The sequence below is a fragment of the Hemitrygon akajei genome, chromosome 1, assembly GCF_048418815.1.
Source record: "Hemitrygon akajei chromosome 1, sHemAka1.3, whole genome shotgun sequence".
Taxonomy (NCBI): Eukaryota; Metazoa; Chordata; class Chondrichthyes; order Myliobatiformes; family Dasyatidae; genus Hemitrygon; species Hemitrygon akajei.
In genome coordinates, this window is record NC_133124.1 from 84,005,067 (window position 1) to 84,024,895 (window position 19,829).

Below are 19,829 nucleotides of genomic sequence, written 5' to 3' on the forward strand. Positions count from 1 at the left end.
ACCATGACAGTTTGCCATTCGGACAGACCATAGTTACTCTGATCTTGTCTTTGGCTCTACATTCCTGTCTGTTTTCTGTAACCCTCCATTCTCCTAAAGTCTAATCATGTCTCATCCATTAATATAATGAAGTACTCAATACCCATGAATCTGAGAGCCAGAAGATTCAACTCTATTTAGGAAAAAGAAATTCCTTCTAAACTCATCTTAAATGGAGACTTCGCTTAAGACTATTCACCCCAACATCTCAATCCTTCCCTCTGAAGGAAACAGCCTCTCAGCATCTACTCTGATCAGCATCTGCCCAGGATCCTGTGTTTCAATGACTTTCTTATTCTTCTAATCTCCAAAAGACTAACATACCCATTCTTACATCTGTTTGTGGCAAATACATCTTCCCATAACCAAAGCATCCAAATCTACATTCAGTACTTCAGTTGTGGTTTACAACATTATTTATAACTACAGCAAAGCTCTCCTACATTGATGTCACAAACAAGAGAAAATCTGCAAATGCTGGAAATCACACACACACAATGCTGGAGGAACTCAGCAGGCCAGAAAGTATCTATGGAAAAGAGTACTGAGTCTCGATGAAGGCTCTGGGCCCGAAACATTGACTATACTCTTCTCCACAATGGATTCAAAATTAGAATGAGAAGGCAACGCCCGAATCCTCTTTTTAAAAAATCATGAATTAGTAAAGATACCTAGAGCTGTACAGCCTATTCTAAGCAGTTCATCTCTATTCAGATAACTTATTAATCCTATTAGTCCATTTGATACTTATTTGCCGTTATAACATCCAAACAGTTTAAGTTTTCTATGTAAATATATTCTTGGGGGGAAAAAAACTTCTAGATCAATCCAAAAATTGGCTAGCTTTCCATGATGTCTGCTGGATTTCCAGAGGAAAGAGGCATGGATTTCATTAAGGCAGTATTTTTATAATCTCAGACATCCTAGTCCATTTGAATTTCTGCCTTCTCCCTCCAATTGCAAGATAGTGCCTATGTAATGGATTCCTTATATTGGAAAATCCAAATTACTAGGCTACATTATTGAAATCCAACAAGGTACCACTTTAAGAGAAACAAGACACATTACTTTTCATCAGCATACTGTAAAAGGGCTTTAAGGGAAAGAGTTTGTCAAATGCATTCAGGAAAGTTTCCTTAAACAGTACATATAAATTCCAACTAGAGAGGGGATGAAACTAGATCTCCTGTAAGGGACAGAGACAGGGCAGGTAATAGAAGTTTATGATGGGGCACACCTTGCATCTAGTGAACATAATGCCATTAGTTTCAAGGTAGTTATGGAAAAGGATAGGTCTGGTCCTCGAGTTTATATTCTAAATTGGAGGCCAATTTTGATGGTATTAGAAAGGATCTGGCAAATTTAGATGGGACAGGCTGTTCTCTAGCAAAGCTGTACCTAGTAAGTGGGAAGTCATCAAAACTGAATTTTTGAGAGTACAGACTGTATGCTCCTGCCAGAATAAAAGGCAAGGATAACAGGTTTAGGGAATCATAGTTTTTGAGAGGTATTAAGGCCCTGGTTAAGAAAAAGGAGATGCATAGCAGGTATAGGTAGGTGGAAACAGGTATAGGTAGGAGGTTCTAAAGGAGTATAAGAAATGCAAGAGAACATTTAAGGAGGAAATCAGGAGGGCTAAAAGAAGACATGAGGCTGCTCTAGCAGACAAAGTGAAAGAGAATCCTAAGGGCTTCTACAAATATATTGAGCAGAAGGATAGCAAGGGACAAAATTGGTTCTCTAGAAGATCAGAATGGTAATGTATACATGGAGCTTAAAGAGGTGTAATCCCAAGGGCCTGACAAGGTGTTCTCTCAGACAAGTGCAGAAAGTGCCAGGGTCCTAGCAGAGATATTTAAAACATCCTTAGCCATGGGTAGGGTGCCAGAGGATTGGAGGATAGATAAAGTTGTTGTTTTTTTTTTCAGAAAAGCTCTAAGAATAAGCCAGGAAACTATAGGCCAGTCAGCTTGACAACATGAGTGGGAAAGCTATTGGAAATAATTCTAAGGGACTGGATCTATAAGTATTTGGATTGACAGGGACTGATTAGGGCTAGTCAGCATGGCTTTGTATGTGGTAACTCATGTCTAGCCAATCTCATAGTTTTTTTTAAGGTAGTTACCAGGAAAGTTGATGAAGGCAAGGCAGTGATGTTGCCTACATGGATTTTAGCAAGGCCTTGGACAAAGTCCTGCATGGGAGGTTGGTCAAGATGAGGTAATAAATTGGACTAGTCTCTGGCTTTGCAGGAGAGTGGATGTAAATGATTGCCTCTCTGTTTGGAGGTTTGTGACTAGTGGCATTCTGCAGGGGACAGTACTGGATCCACTGTTGTTTGTCATCTATATCAACGTGGATGATAACATGGTAAAATGCATCAGCAAATTTGCAGATGACACCAAGATTGTGGGTATAGTGGACTGTGAGGAAGACTATTAAAGCTCACAACAGGGTCTGGAGCAGCTGGAAAAAATGGCAGATGACATTAAATGCAGACAAATGTGAGGCATTGGACTTTGGGATGATGACCATGGTCAGAGATAAGACACTGAGGAGTGCAGTAAACAGAGGGATCTGGCAATACAGATCCATAATTCTCTGGAAGTGGCATCACAGGTGGAAAGTAAGTTTTTGGCTCATAGTTTTATGAAGGCCAATGTACTGAGCAGAGTTCGGATATTATGTTGAAATTGTATACAACATTATTGAGGCCTAATTTGGAGTACTGTGTGCAGTTTTCATCAACTGCCTACAGGAAAGATGTAAACTTTCTTTGCTCCCTTTCAATCTTATTTACAAGGATGTTGTCAGAATTTGAGGACCTAAGTTATAGGGAAAGATTGAATAGGTTAGGACTTTATTCCTTGGAATATAGAAGATTGCGGGGAGATTTGATAGAGGGATACAAAATTATGAGGGTTGATAAACAAGGTAAATGCAAGCGACTTTGCCCACTGAAATTGGGTGAGACTACAACTAGAGGTCATAGGTTACGGATGAAAGGTGAACAGGGTCAAAAGGGAAGCTTCTTCACTCAAGAGTGCGGAATGAGCTGCCAGTGCAAGTAGTGGATCTGGGCTCAATTTAAACATTTAAGAGAAATTTGGATAGGTACTTAGAGGGGATGAGTGTGGCAGGCTATGGTCTGGGTGTAGATCATTGACTCTAGGCAGTTTAACTGTTGGGCACAGGCTAGATGGGCTGAAGGACTTGCTTGTGCTTTAGTGTTCTGTGAATCTGAGCCTCATCGCATGGTAGAAAGAACCTTGCTACCCCATAGAGAGACAGGTATATTGCAACAGGCAGTTGAAGCTGTGGGTTAGGTTGGGCCTGAACCCCACCCCATTAAAAGACAGTTTCCAACATCTTCTAGTCACATAAATAGGCAATAGAAACAATGCTATCAAAATCACAAGTGAATGAGTTGTTCTCCACTGATCCACATGTTCAGGACCAGCAGAATACATGTGGATTTAATGCTATAAGTTAAACAAGAATTGTCAGCTGCAGATTGCATGGGTACAGTACAATCAATTTCAGTTTACTTCTCCAAAATATGCCTTAACTTGCTATTCTAAAGAATTTTCAGTTTTTTAAATACATGACAATGTTGGAAAAAAAACAAAGTATTTCAGAGAAAATATCCTGTATTTTAAGCACAAATCAGGATTTAAATACATAAATACTCAGAAAACATTCTAACCTCTGTTAAATGTTTTTAAAATAATTGTATTGGAACAAAATGAAATTATTTGAGAAACAATTATGTAAAATAGTCCAAATGTCAAGCTAGAATTTACCTAAAGCTGATTAGTATGGCAATCCTTTTGCCCAAACATTGTAAATAGTTCTGCTTTGATAGAAATATATCCGGAACTATGACATGCATGCCTTTCACAAAATAGTGTTACATCTTCATGGTAACAGTGCTGTGCTGAAGTGATTGAATTACTGGTCAGTATACTTTTGTTCAGCCAATATACCTAGGCTGACTTCAAATTCATATTTCTTTATAGTTTAGGACCAAGACATTGGTAGAATGCCTATGCATTCTAACTGGCCAACCTCCAAATATCTACCACTAATGATACACAACCAAATTTCAACTTCATGATAAAAATAAATTTTACTTATGAGATTGTATCATCATTCTGAAACATAAGCATTTTGTTAACTCACTGCTGTAAGGCATCAACACTAGCCACTACACAGTCAAGTATTAATCCAATGCAATGCAATAGGTACCAAACAGCACACTTCTTTAAGTGTATATGCTTGTCCATGCCTCTGGTTGCATTTCAAGGATAAGATTACTTTAAAAAAAAAACACATACACACCTACCAAAAGACGCCACTTTGTAAACTGTTATTGACAGGATGTTGGTCAAACAAAGGACACTATAAAACAAAAACTTACTATAAATAATTTGAAACTTGGTATCCCACGTTCACAGGCTTGGCTGCTGGCTGTTTATTTTAATGACTTGAATGTTTGATACATCCAAAGTCAATTTTGCAGCTTATAATGTCTTTCCAAATAAAAAGGTATCACATCTTAAAATAACACAGAACACATTACTAAGTGAATTTCCTGAATAGAAGTCAGAGGTGTGGCACAACCAGGGGTCATCAATCTTCAGCAGCTGCTACAGCTGTTGCTGACTTTATATTCTCTCGGACGGATGCTGATAGTTCTTCAGTCTCATTTGTCTTGTTTATTACCCACTCTATAGCTTTGCAGCCCTAAATGAGAACATAGATAAAGGAATTAAGCAGACATTAAGGCTAAAAGGTGCTGATAAATGAATGCAAACTTCTTCACTGCTCAGAGAATTAGTGGAATATGTTCTGTTAACTCTAAAGGGGAATATTGCAACCTCTCGCATTTTGTAAGCATGAATTACAGATCCTAAATCATACAGAGGGCAATTACCTTGTTACTCCAGGAGAAATGAGCAAAATAATATAAATACCTGGTTCAAAATTGCTATTCATTATGGGGAAATGTGATTATCCATTATTGGATAATTAATTAAACAGAGTGTGATTGAATAAGTAAATGATGCAGTTCAAAGGAATCCAAGAACATTTTAAAGCATAAATCACCAAAAAGTTAGTGTGCAGGTATAGGAACTATAAGTAAAGCTAATATTTTTTACAATATTAACAGAGTAGCTTTGATATAGCTTTGCAGGGCAGTGTGAGAGACTGAAACTGAAGTACTGCACATAAATTTGGATCCATATTTAAGAAATAATACACCACTGCAGGAAAGTATATCATTCCTTAAATACAGAACAAAAACTGCTTTGAAAAGATTGATGAAAGTTGATGGATATGGTGTTGTAATTATACGATAGTTTAGAATAGCAAGTGGCGATCTTGTTTAAATATTTAAGATTGTTAAGACATATTTCTCCATGGGTATCATCTAGGCATTCAGAATAAGGAGTCAAATCACAAACAAGACAGAATCTGTTGATGCTGGAAATCCAAACAACAGACAAAATGCTGGAGGAACTCAGCAGGCCAGGCAGCATCTGTGGAAAAGAGTACAGTCGACGTTTCAGGCTGAGACCGTTTGGCAGGACTTTTTTCCATAGATGCTGCCTGCCCTGCTGAGTTCCTCCAGCATTTTGTGTGCTGCCAGAATAAGGAGCATCTATTTAGGATGGACGAAGAAAATGTTCTTCTGAGGGTCGTGAATCTCAGGTATTCTCTGTCCAGGAGCACATTAGAATCAAATGGTGGCTGACAAGAGAATCAAAGGGTATAGGGAGCAAATGGGAAAGTAATGTTGAGACTTAGGTTGGATCAGGATCAGCCATGATCTGACTGAATAGAGAAATGCATTCCAAGGGTTGATTGGCCTATTCATGCTCTTGTTTTCTACATCCTTATATAATTCTGGATTCCAGAATTAGTACTGTTCCTGCTGCCTGTCCTGTTCCTATTTGTTGTCTATGCACAAATAGAAAGTATTCCTGTTTGTTGTCTAAGCACAAATAGGAGGTATTCCTTTATGTTGTCTATGCACAAATAGAAAGTATTCCTGTTTGTTGTCTAAGCACAAATAGAAAGTATTCCTGTTTATTGTCTATGTGCATACTTATCAAAGAATGACTTATAAAATTACATCTGCACTTTTTTGAAGCAAATCACTAATTTATATTCAACTTGAAAGACCAACTTTGCACAGTATAAAGAATCTACAATGGATGCACACAAACGAGTCAAAATGCAAAGCATCTTTCAACTACGTAATTGTGGCCATTACACATAGAACCCAAGAGAAAGATTAACACAGATATACTTGTGTTATTCTTCAATGCTTGGCTTCTCTACCAAATGCAGAAACAAGTTTTTCTCAGTAAAAAAAAATTACTCCTTAGCTACAGTACATAATAGCAGAACAGTTTCAGATTACATGCCTAGAATGGTCTGGAGGGTACACAGGCTGGAGGAAAGATAACTATATAATCTGGAAAACAAAGGTTGAATTACAACAATTAAAAATAAAGACAGGTCAAGTTTCACAATGGAATACCAGTACACAAATGATATTTCTGTCATGCACCTGCAGAACAGAAATATTATCAAAACAAATCACTTACTAAAATTAAAAGCTAACATGAATCATTTCAATTTGTTTTTGTAATATTCATCTGTTGTTACTCACAAAATGCATAGATAAGTATATTTTGGCATGCAAAACCCTTGCACAAGTATCATTCCATGGATAACTTTAAAAAATAATGGATATAAACAGTAGAGCTATCGATTTTCCTATAGTCACAAAACTTTGTAAGAGATTCTCTTCAGTAATTACTTTGATTACCAAAAGGCAAAACAGTAGAATATATCTGCACGTCATCAATCTCCATCTATTGCCTTAAGTTGAAGTTAAAGAACCAATGAAGTTCATAAAGTATGCAAGTATACTTTATACTTTCTTGTAGGCAAGAACGAGGTGGGCCGAAGGGGCCTGTTTCTGTCCTGTATGATTCTGTGAAATCAAACTTTCTATCATCCTACATTCAGGAGTCAAGGTAGGCAAAAAAGCCAAAGGGGCAGGAGTCTAAAACTACAGCTCATTCTTCAAATTAGGAAACCAAAGAAATGAGGGTGGCAGAAACTAGAACTCATTTGCCATGAATAATTGACACTGAAGCCCATAGATATAATGTTTAATGTATGCTCAAAATTCAGCTTTTCAAACTTTAGTTAACTTCAATTCAGCCTAATTAACTTTAGTTAATTTTAAATTCAAGATTGATTTTCTAAAGCGGCTATGTGGAAGATTGAAGTTAATAATCACCTGTGATTTCATTGATAAATTAGCCACTATGGTCTAAACAGTCCACTCATTTGTTCCAGAAATTCATTCAAGGTCAGATCAAATGAATCAAATTACATTTCAGGCCTCACTCTCTCTTCCTCGGGTTAAAAAATAACCCTCAATATTCAAAGTACACAATGCAGTTGACAGAACTCTCAAAAAACTGTAACAATTTGTACTAAACTAAGACCTTGTTTAGTATTTTAAAGATTTTAATTTTATATTAACTTATTACTATAAAATATATCTAATGCTTCAAACAGAGCAAACAAGGTGTCTTTCATAAGGAGTGGCCACTAACGGATACCACTCAAAGACCCAAAACCCTGAAATTACCCTGCTTCTCTATCAAAATTCACCCAAGACAAATCACATTATCTTTTTAAGTACCAGAGGATAGATGCTATAATCAATGCATCTTTGGGAAAAACACAACACATGTGTAAAATATAAACAGCTGAAAGATTAAACATTTGAATTTTTTTAATGACAAGATAGCACACTTTCTAAATTAAAGCTAGCTATAAAGATAACAAACATGCAGCCCATGCCACACAAACAAGAGCCCATTACATGCAATAAAACATTAGACTAGTTGGTATTTCAATAAATAGTTACCACAGGTTAATGCAAATTGCAGAAGTGTAAGCTGTTAGTTAACACTTTCAGAGTTTTGAATTATCCACTCAATAGCATCCCACCCCTAGAGTAACACAGAAAAGGCATGTCATACAGAGGCATACAGAGTTTGCAGTATTCTCACCATACAACATAAAATCTTTTTTGTATTAATAGTAGGATAAAAACTAAAATTCTTCATACAGTCCTTTAACGGCAAGTTTTATCTTCACTGAAGGTATTCAGACAATGTTTATATTCTTTATTCAAAATATGGCCTTATGAGAGGAAGTTTTACAGATAAGGTTAACATCTACTGAAGTTTAGATGAGTGAAAGGAATCTTGATTAAAACATTCAAGATCCTGAGATACCTTCAAAAGATGGATGTGGAGAGAATTTTATGTCTTTAGGAGAATCTGCAGTCAGAGTTACTAAAGGATCAAATATTCAAGAGATATACATAGTCATATAATTTGTTATAGAATTCTGTGTATCTTTGGAAACGTTTTTTTCCCTCAAAGGATGGCAGAAAATTTAAGGCAAAGAAAGATGCTTGACAGGCAAGGGGATAAAAAAAAACTACTGGGGATATGAAGGAATGCAGAGTTGAAGTTAAAATCAGATTAGCCATAATGTTATAGAATTAATTTTTCTACATGTAAAGTAATAATCATCCTGTATCCAAACAAATAAGTTGATCTGAATTCTACTCATTTATCCAAACATTCCAAGGTGGGTATCAGAATTCAATGCCAAAGGACAGTAAAACAAAACTATTTACTGAATCACTCAGACAGGATGAAGAGGTCAATACTCCCCAATGCCATTAGGCTTTACAATTCAACCGCCAGGACTTAAGAACTTTTTAATAGCTATTATTAATGCTTTTTGAGATAGTGATTTAGATGCATATCATATTTTTTACTGAGTTAAGTATTGTATGTAATTAGTTTTGCTACAAGTGTATGGGACATTGGAAAAAAAGTTGAATTTCCCCATGGGGATGAATAAAGTATCTATCTATCTATCTATCATTAGATTAAGTTGATTCGTTAACTTAATGGTAATGATAGATTTTAGGACATTTCAATGGACTAGTCTGAGAGACAGTAACAGATAGGGAAGAAAGTAGTTCATTTTTTTAAGCTTTAGAGATAATAGACATGGAAGCCAAGTAGGTCTCTCAACTTTAAAGACACACAGTAAAATTAAACCAAAATAGGTTAATGGTGATGCACAAAACTGCATCGACTCAATACAACAACTCAAGCATAGATAAGAATGACAGAGTAACAAAATTAACATGATTTAACAAGGCAGAGCTTCTTTGGTGAAGTCAAGATTAAATTTTAGGGCCTGAATGCTTAAAAAGTGTAATGTAAACTCCAGAGGATAGTATTGAGGAATGTTGCACTGCCTTTAGTATGAGATTTTAAATGATTTTCTCTCTCTAAATTGATGCAAAATATTTAATAAGAGTTCTTCATGATGTACTGGTTAAAGTAAAAAAAAAACTTTATATTACTTTGCAATAGATACACCACAAAATTACTCCATTGATTGGACAATGCTTTAGAACAGAAGATGTGAAAGGCACTGGAATAGGAGAAGTCCATTTAGCCCCTTGGGCATGTTTGGGTTAAGAAAAATCTTTGAATCTATACACGTACCTTTCCTGCATTAGCAGAAATGGTGTTGGCCATTAATCCTTCCAAATAGCTACTTAGAATAACTCCTTTTACAGTAATAATAGCTTCTTGGGTCAAAATGGTCCTGAAACAAAAAACAAGACCTAATCTTTCAGTTATATAACTTTCATTATATCCAAACACTCACATTTTAAAAGAGGAAGTAGATATATTTTTGAAAGATAAAGGAATTGAAGGATTTGGAGAACTGGTACAGAAGAGATGAAGCCCAAGGCAGATCTGCCATGATTTTATTGAATGGAAGAACAGACTTGAGGTGGTTAAGTGGCCTGTTCCTGGTAATGTACGTTTTTATATTCAAAGTGGCAACATTCTCCAATCCAACAAGTGTTGAAAACAAGACTTTTATTGTGATAGAGAACCTTATTCCCAAATTTGATTCTACTCTGTACACAATTTCTCCTAAACAGTTACTGCTATGTTATATCTTTGGCTTTTAACCTCCTTATCAGCAGGTAGACAACGGTGTTGGCTGTGTCGATCTGAAAAATCAAAGCCCTTAACTGCTCAAATCCAAATCGACTAATTTGCAAAGAAAATCTGGATTGTGCACTGATTCTAACAGTGGATCTTAATTATCCACAACTATCATGGAATAAACTGGACAGCAATTTTTGGGGTACGTGCTATTAATTAAATATCAAATTCCAAAATTTTGGTCAAAGATATCTTGTTCTTCTAGGATATACTGTTGTGCTAAATCACCAAGAGATTCAACACTGAAATCTTTATAGTTATCAAGTTGCGGCAATTAGCCATCAAAAACCTACTAAAAGCAAAAGAAGGAGCCTCGTCATTTAAGTGTCTATGATTTTTTTAAGTGCGATCACCAATAATAAATGGCAAACAACCACTTTGGCTCTGAAAATTTACAAATATGGTGACATTCTTTCACAAATTCCTCACACTTCTTTCAATCCCATGCTTTCCTTTACCTTTATTTTCTTTCTAGTGCACAATTTAAATCTAATAAATACCTCCTAGTTTCCGTGCCCTATGATTAAGAAATTGTGCACTCAGTGAAGTTTCTTGAATCTGATTGTTTTTATGAATCTCATTGTTGCTTTTCCAAAATATCCAACAGAGGGCGCAGAACTGAATCAAGCAATTCAGAACCGTTTTCTCTAAATTCTTCGATGTCTGAGCAGTTGTCAGCAGAATGAATAATGATTGCTGCTCAGATGTAACTTGCAAGACACTGATATTGCATGTAAAACCAAAGACATTATTAAAATCCAAACTCAACTCACTTTTCTGGATTCTCAGGATGAGGTCGATAGATCAATCTTTCATCTACTGACACTAAATTTGTAAGAGTTATCTGCAATAAAATAAAATAGGATTAACATTATATATTTTCAATCATAAAACCTCAACTACTTTTAGCACCAAATGTACAGCTTGTGCACAAACAACTAAAAGTTTTGTTCAAATGTGGATGCATCTGCTTAAACTTTAAAGAATTACTGCTTAAAAAGCTATCTAGTGCCAAGACTGAAGTTAACGTAGAACAAAGAACAGTACAGCACAGGAAAGGACCTGAAGCCATGATGTGCTGCACGAATTAAACCAATGATTTTTACTAATCTAATCCTCCTTTTCCACACGTTGACCATTTCTTTCCCTTCTCTCTATATTCATGCGTCAATCTAAAAGTCTAGTAAATGCTCCTACAATATCTGTCTGCACCAGCACCTCTGGCAGTGCAGTCCAGGCCCCCACCATTCTGTGTAAATAAAAAAAACTTGCCTTGCACACCTCCTTTGTACTTTCTTTAAGGATCCACACTGTCTGTAAGGAGTTAGTATGGTCTCCCCATCACTGTGTGGGTTTCCTCCCACAGTCCAAAGATGGACAGGTTGGTAGGTTAATTAGTCATTGTAAATTGCCCTGTGATTAGGCTAGGGTTAAATTGGGGTTTAATGCGTGACATAGCTTGAAGGGCCAGAAGCCTATTCCGCACTGTACTTCGATGAATGAATAATAAATAAATAATGTTGAAGAATGGGTACCAGTATGGTAGCCCATTCATTACAACCCAAGGGCATTACTGCATGAACTCCTTGGGGAAGGATCCCTGGTAGAATTATCTTCAACTTTTTCATAAATTACATTACATTACTTGAGAGTGGCAATATTCCCTGAAGATTTTACAATAACAGCTTCAGTAATAACAAGTCCAATGATATTGAAATAATCTACAGATGGATTAAGTCAAGGCTAAGCTGAAAAAATTACTGCTGACATCTCCACCCTAGCAGTCACCTGTTTACCAAATTGCCATCAGGGAGATGCTACAAGTCCATCAACACCAGGTCTACATGTCATCTTTGAAGCTTCTTTTCTGTAGCTATCCTGCTTCTCAACAAAACTCACTCAGGTACAATACTCCAGCTGTCCCTGCACAACATCTGTTAAATGGTCCTCCCTGCTCTCCTTGTTCTGTTGATATGTTCACATTTCTTTAAGTTTGATTGATGTTTGCGCATGTGACCATTCTGCTAATTGTTGATTGCTCATTACTATTTGCATTATTGTCTTGTAAAGTGTTGTTCTGCTATGGTATTTTCTTGTGCTTTGTGCTTAGCACTGAACCACAATCAATGCTGGTATGTGTCACATACTGGCAATAAAGTGATTCTGATTCTGAGAAATGGCTGAAAATATTCATAACCAACTCCAAACGATCCAACCACTGGTGGCCCACAGCAGTTTATGTTTGAAATTAATTTACTTACATTAGAAGAACAAAGTTCCATAGTTCGTTCAACTGGATCGACAACAGAATGTTCTTTAATGTATGTTGTGGTCCTGTTTGTACCCAGAATCTAACAAAAAAAAATTATAAAAGATTACCATATGAATCAACTCACTGGGGTATTAATTGAGATTCAAATTCTGTAAAATGTCAAATTCCCTCAATCTAAAATAAAAATGTAAAAGAAGCACAGAGAGCAAACAGCAATTGACTTCACACGAGACATTGCAATCATTTTTAATACATAATGTAATTAGGGCAATGTACATATTTTATACAATATTGCAGCAATGACAGTTGGAGCAATTTCTCTGCAATTTTGACATTTATAATGCAAGAAAATGCAGGAAATTATTGTTTTCAGTAGGAAGAAAAATAAAGTTAACGGAGAAACTGTTCTTTTTGTACAGATCTGCCTAACTTATCAAGAATTTCCAGAAATATGCTTTTATTTCCAGCTTCCATTGCCTGCAATTTTTAATTACTTCCCAACTGCCACATTTAAAATCTGTTTGAAAAGCAGGTTAGGTACTTTTGATTTTACAGCAAGCCAGGAACATTCTAATTATTTTAATTGATCTATGCTACAAGTATAAAGAAATGTTGCATTTAAGATAAAAGCCTGCAGAAAAATAACAAAATGCCATGATAGGTGGGTTTAGTTACATGTAAGTTTATACTGAGTGTTAGCAATCTCTCGTCATGGAAATCTGACATTTTGCTAAGATTTTCTTCTATCATTTTTCTCCAAGTTCTCAGCCTTTGCATCCTTTTCATCACCTCCACTGATTTCCCCAAGCTAGACACACCTTCAAAAAAATTTTAATAGATGAGTTAATACAACTTCCTCTTCATAATAAAATGCACAATTAATATGAATTTAAGTGTTTTGATAGCACATCCTTTATTGAGGATCCAGAGTTATACTAACTACTGATGTCAGGCTAACAGGTAGCTTCCCATTTTCTCTCTGCTTCCTTAAAAAGTGAGGCCGCATATATTATCCTCCAATTTACAAGAATCATTCCTGGATCTATAGAGTTCTGCTAGAAATCTCGGAGCATCCACCATCTCTGTACACATCTCTTTCAAAAGTTTGAAGTGCAAATTATCAGGTTCTTGTGACTTATCAGCTTTCAGATTTGTTATCTTCTCTAGCAGTACCTCTTTTATTTTCTCATCTGAACTGTACCCTTATTTCTTCAAAAATTACGATCTTTTTGTATTTTGTTCACCAAAGCCAAACAATAATAGTACTTAATAAATTAAGTGTCATTTTCTCATTTCCTGTTATAAATCCACCACCTATATAAGAGGCCCCCATTTCTTGTTGCTACTGTTTTTCTTTTAACTAGTAGACATTTTTAACACTGATAAAGATATTTTTATTGTCTTTTTATTAAGTTTACTCTAATGTTTGAGTTTCCCCTTAAATTTCATGGCCATACTTTGTCAAATTTAAAATGTTCTCAGTCGTCAGGATTTCTACCTTTCCTGGCTACTTTAAGTCTCTAAGATCTAATACCATACTTATTTTCTCTGCAATCTGCAGATGGACCATATTTTCAGATGATGTTTTGACAAATGGAAGGAATTTTCTGTTTACAAATGTATTATTTTGTTAAATGCAGACACAAGAAAGACTACATATGCTGGAAATCTGCAGCAACATACAAAATGCTGGAAGAACTCAGTAGGTCAGGCAGCAACTATGGAGGGAAATGGAGGGTTGATATTTTGGTTAGAGAACCATTATCAGAACATTTTTAAGTGCTAGCCGCTCCTTGCCTTTTATCATACCCTTTAATAGTTTGCCAGTCCATCACAGGGAACTTGTCCTCATGCCTTCATAGTTCTCTGTTCAGATTGAACAAACATCACTTTTAAAACTGATAATTTTAATTATAATTACTCACCAGGTCTAGAGCAATCCTGTCAGTCCCATTCTCCCCTGTATCACATGCACATTGACTCATACAGTGAAAGGCATAGTTTTCTCTCACATGCTTACCTACTTCACCAATTCTACTTTCACTGATCTACAAAAGGGGCAATCTACAGTAGCCAATTAACTTACCAGCATGTCTTTGTGACAAAGGGGGAAACTGAAGTGTGTGTTCACAGGGAGAACATACAAACTCTATACAGACAGCACCCAAGGTCAGAAACCATAGATTTCAAATGTTAAAACTAATTGAATTGACAGATCTGTCACTGTATCAAACTTTATTGATAGCTTTTTTTCAGTTTAATATTTACTTCAGAAGGAGCAACTGTGCCAATTCTCCTGAAGTCTGTACATTCATATAAGTAAACATTTTGTTTTTTAAAACCTCCTATTAATTTTGGACATACAATACTAAAAAAAGGTGTCAAGATTAAAGATATAAAATGTTGCTCACATACAGTCATAACAATGCTGGGGATTCCCCATTCTGTACAAAGCAGGCGTTGGCTATGCAGTCTCCCTCGAGTATCAAGGTTTCTCTCCAGCACATCCACTCCAACTACATTGGGGTTCATGGGGTTAGGATATTTTCGCATTGCAGCTTTGATGACCGTCTCCCATGGATGGCTAAAACGCATCACGAGAAAAGCAAACATTTCAAGTAAAAGCAAATATTTCATCAAATATTACTGAGATCACTGTACAACATAAAACGATTTGATGTCATTGAAGGGTTAATAGCCTCTTCCTGCATTGCATAATTCAAAGTTTAAAAAAGTTTAAATCCATCATAAAAATCAATAATAATCTAAAATGCATGAACAAGTACTTCTAATTTTTAAAATCTCAAGGAAAAAAGACGTAAAATACACTACAGCTTAGAAATCAACTACAAAGATAGCAAGTTGTTTAACTCTAGGAAAAATTGAGATTCTCCTTTCTTTATACCAAAATCTATTCCTCACGAGTTCACAATCAAGTAACATTTTCTCCAACATTTATACCAAATGAATAGACAATGTTGTGAGCCACATGACTTATTATGATACATCACAACAGGGCAAGGTCATGCAGGAGTCTGAAAACTAAAAAAAACATTGTTGGACTGGAAGTCATTATCAGTCACAAAGACAGTGCTAATGTCTGCAGTGTTTTGTGAGAGCTAGAACAAAGATCATGGGATTTTGCTTGAGAACAATTTCATGGTGGCTAGGAGAGTTGGACTAGTCAATTCCTAAGGTAATCAAGGCATGAATGAAGAGTTGAGCATTAGATGAACTGAGAGAGGAATAGAGCCAGGTGAGATTACAGATGTTGAACAAACACGAGGAAATCTGCAGATGCTAGAAATGCGAACAACACAGACGAAGGGTCTCAGCCTGAAATGTCGACAGTGCTTCTTCCTATAGATGCTGCCTGGCCTGCTGTGTTCCACCAGCATTTTGTGTGTGCTGTTACAGATGTTGAAACAGGTGTTCTTGGTAATGAACCAAATATATCCTCAAAAACACATTTTTAAGTCAAGTATAGTTCCAAACCATCCAATTCAACTGGAACACTGGGCTCACAAAACAATTGCTTCTGTCTACTAAATATTTATCTGCTCTTAAAATACAAGACATATTGTGTAGTAAATACAACAGATGACCAGAGAAGTGGCAGCAAGTTCCATCTGGATGTTATCAATAAATGTGGCATTGTTGCTCCAAAGAGCAGTACATGAGAAAAAGTGTTGATCTTCAGATAATGCTGTGCATCGTTTAGGTGTACTTGAGAGAGAACTGAAATTCAGTGAAAATCTGCATCTCAATATGTATTTCATGTGTCAGTCCTGAATATGAGCAGAAATCTGATGTGGAATTTGAGCTAGTAACTTTTGAAGTAAGAATAAGACAGGGCTAAATACAAAGTGGCTGAGATTCCAAGTTTGGATAACTTTGCCTCAACTGCAGCCCAAATCTATTTTCCCAAACACAAGGTTTATTATTGTAGATATTTCCCAAATGAATTAGCTGCAGCTGGGGAAGAGACACATTACAATTACCTTGCCTTTCAAATCAAGTTGTTGTTTTCCACTCACTCCAGTTTATGACAAATTATTGTTCAGCTCTTTGTCAAGGCAGATCCTTTTATATCATGCAATACACTTTAGTACATGATTAGTTTATCATATACCATAAGGCTCAGTGAGATTCATTATCTGCATGAAGCTTAAAGAAGCTTCATAATAAACGCAACGACTACAACGAGGAGCATAAAACTACAAATGGCGCAAAGATTTGAGTGCAAATTAGATCTTAAACAGAATGGAAAATGGTCTATTTTGAGGTGAACATAACTATGGTAAAGATGAATAACGGTCGCTTCATAACCACAGCCTGCATACTCCGATCTACACCAGCTTAATCAATAGGACAAGCCATCTATCTCTTCGCTGAGTCCACAGCAAAGTAAGGGTAAGAGACAGCAGGCGCCGGAATCGGGCAGACTCAAAGCGGGTCGATTAGCCTGTGTGGAGACACAATGTGAAAGTTGACGGTTCGGGTTGAAACCCTGCATCAGTCCTTTGCCTCTCCAATGCTGCGTGACACGCTGAGTCTTCCACCCTCCTCTTACATCAAGGTGAGCACCGGACGCTTGCACCTCAGAATCCGGGACATCTTCCTACCCCCTCCCCCCACTTTCGGGGCGGCGGGGCCACCCTCTCCACCTCCGGACGGCTCCCCGCGGGCCGGCGGATCACCTGAACAAATGCTCCGAGCTCCAGATCCTCATGTCGTCGTTCTGCGGCACCGGCAACTGAAGCTGCGGCCGCCGCGTCCGCCAATAGCCCTCGGTGATCGGCCCGGTCGCCGGCCGACTCGGCCGCCTCCGTGATGACAAACGGCCCGTTAACCGGCGCCGGGCTCGAGCTGCTGCTCCGCTCCGGGGGAGATCGGATCGGATCGGACCGGCTGCTGCCATCCGTGGGAGCGCCCCCGCCCGTCGCCCCGCCTACAGGCGTGTGCATGACAACGTGTACGCGACGCCCATACAACGTCCACTCCCTATACAGTCTTCATCCACCATTACAGCTCTCTGACAACCAGCTCCCCTCCTCGGAATAATCTTCACATTCAACCATTTCTCTTTCGATGCTCCCCATTTTCTCCAAACTAGATGCGTAGCCAAGGGCCTGCATTTTCGTAGGTTTTCGTCAGTGCTGCTTCCTACACCCCATGCTGAGCCCGCCTATTTCATCAACTTTACTTTGAACTTCCACCCTGCCCTCAAATTTACTTGGTCCACCTCTCACATTGCTTTCCATCTCTGTCTCTGTCTCTGTCTCCACCTCTGGTTACAGACTTCTTTTACAAACCTACTGACTCTCATGGCTATCTTGACTATTCCTCTTTCCCACTTTGGCATTTGTAAAAAATAGTACTTCCTTCTCTCAATTCCTCCGCCTCCAGCGCATCTGTTCTCAGGATGAGGTTTTCCATTCCAGAACATCTGAGGTGGCCTCTTTCTTTCAAAGGACGTGGTCTCCCTTCCACCACTGTCGACGTTGCCCTCACCCACATCTTCTCCATTTCCGGCACATCCACATCTCCCCGCCACCATAACAGAGAGAGAGTCCCCCTCGCCTTTACCTACTACCCCACGAATCGATGTGTCCAGTACATCATTCTCGTTATTTCCGCCAGCACCAACAAGACACATCTTTCCCTCCTACCGAGCGTCTCCCCCACCCCTTTCCGCAGGAATCGCTCTCTGCTTTTAGGTGTGACAGGTGCCACACTTGTCCCTGTGCATCCTCCTGCATGTCTATTCAGAGCCCCAAACAGTCCTTCCAGGTGAGCAACGCTTCACCTGTGAGTCTGCTGGGGTTCCTGGTGTGGCCTCTAAATCGGTGAGACCCGATACAGATTAGGAGACCGCTTTATCCACCGCAAAAGTCAGGAACACCCAGTGGCCATCTCCTACCTTCACCTGGCCTCACCTATCACCCGTCAGCTTGCGCTCCTTCCCCTCCACCCATCTTCTTATTCTGCTTTCTGCCCTCTTCCTTTTCAGTCCTGATGCTGGGTCTCAGTCCGAAACGTCGGCTGTTCATTCCCCGGGCAAATAGTCCCACCCACTGGTCCGCTCGTCAGCCACGTCGTTCCGCCCACAATCTCCTGCTCAGCCAATCGTCTTGTCCTATAGTCCCGCCCACAATCTGTTCAGCCAATCGTCTCGTTCCCATAGTCCCGCCCACAGACTTGCCCAACTTGAGGAAATCCGTGTTGGTACCTCCAGGCGGAATATGAGGTGTTTCTCCTCCAACCCGAATTTGGCCTCACTATGGCAGTAGGAAAGACTATGTACAACTTAAAGGGTTAATTTTACTCCCCCTCTCTTTTTCCATTCTAATTTCTGGTCACCCTCACACCCTTCTCTCTATTCATTACCATTCCCCGCCAGAGGTTTCCCTCCACCTTCCCTTTCTTCCATGGTCCACTGTCCTCTCCTATTAGATTCCTTCTTCTTTAACCCTCTACCTCTCTCACCTATCTCCTCAGTTTCTTACTTCATTTCCCATCCCCGCCTCGTTCACCTCGTTCACCTTCCCATTTCATCCCCACCCACCTGGCCTCACCTCTCACCTGCCAGCCTGTACTCCTCCCCAACCCCACCTTCCTTGCCAGCCTTGATGAAGGGTCTCGGCCAGAAACGTCGATTGTTTATAGATGCTCCGTGACTTGCTGAGCTCCCCTGGCATTTTGTGCGTTGCTCAACATTTCCAGCATCTGCAGGATCTGTTGAGTTTACTCTTTTCACGCACCGTGGACTCGCTCCGAGCCCATCAGCGCGCACCCTAGCCGCTTGGCCACGGCCGCAAGCGCGCACTCCCCTAGGGCACAGATGCGCGCGCCGGCCCATCGCACGCTGATTGACGTTCGCGCCACGCCCACCCCCGCACCGTCGCGTCCCCAGTGACAATGGTCAGCGATATCTTTCAATTCTCCATCCCGATTATTGCAGGCCTTGGAATTGTTTCAGTTACAGGCAGCCATTAATATTTATGGCATAGGAATACCGAACGGTTTAAGCAGCATCTGAACTAACAATGAGTTAACGTTTTAGTTCGATGATTGTTCATCTGATTTCAACAAGTCAAGTCACTTTTTATTGTCATTTCGACCATAACTACTGGTACAGCACACAGTATAAACGAGACCACGTTTTTCAGGACCATGGTGCTACATGAAACAATACAAAATCTACACTGAACTACGTAAAAGAACACAAAAAAACTACACTAGACTACAGACCTACCCAGGACTGCATAAAATGCACAAAACAGTGCAGGCATTACAATAAATAATAAGACAATAGGCACAGTAGAGGGCAGTAAGTTGGTGTCAGTCTGGGCTCTGGGTATTGTGGA

General features: G+C 38.6%; 1 protein-coding gene across 7 annotated transcripts; it reads right to left on the minus strand.

The window, feature by feature from the left end:
- Positions 1-3,462: 3,462 nt before the first annotated feature.
- On the minus strand, positions 3,463-19,254 carry prelid3a (PRELI domain containing 3A). 7 transcript variants are annotated; one of them, XR_012099048.1, is made up of 8 exons: positions 17,160-18,351; positions 14,875-15,043; positions 12,449-12,538; positions 10,961-11,031; positions 9,672-9,774; positions 8,000-8,084; positions 6,474-6,523; positions 3,463-4,785 (listed from the first exon to the last, which is right to left on the minus strand). XR_012099048.1 is itself a non-coding variant. In XM_073046902.1 (7 exons), the coding sequence occupies exons 1-6, from the start codon at positions 17,378-17,380 to the stop codon at positions 6,515-6,517; spliced, it is 663 nt and encodes a 220-aa protein (XP_072903003.1). In that variant the 5' UTR covers positions 17,381-18,351; the 3' UTR covers positions 3,463-4,785; positions 6,474-6,514. The 7 variants fall into 7 exon arrangements, 6 of the variants coding, with proteins under 6 accessions (XP_072903003.1, XP_072902994.1, XP_072903013.1 ...); XM_073046902.1 differs by lacking the exon at positions 8,000-8,084; XM_073046893.1 differs by lacking the exon at positions 6,474-6,523.
- Positions 19,255-19,829: the final 575 nt, after the last annotated feature.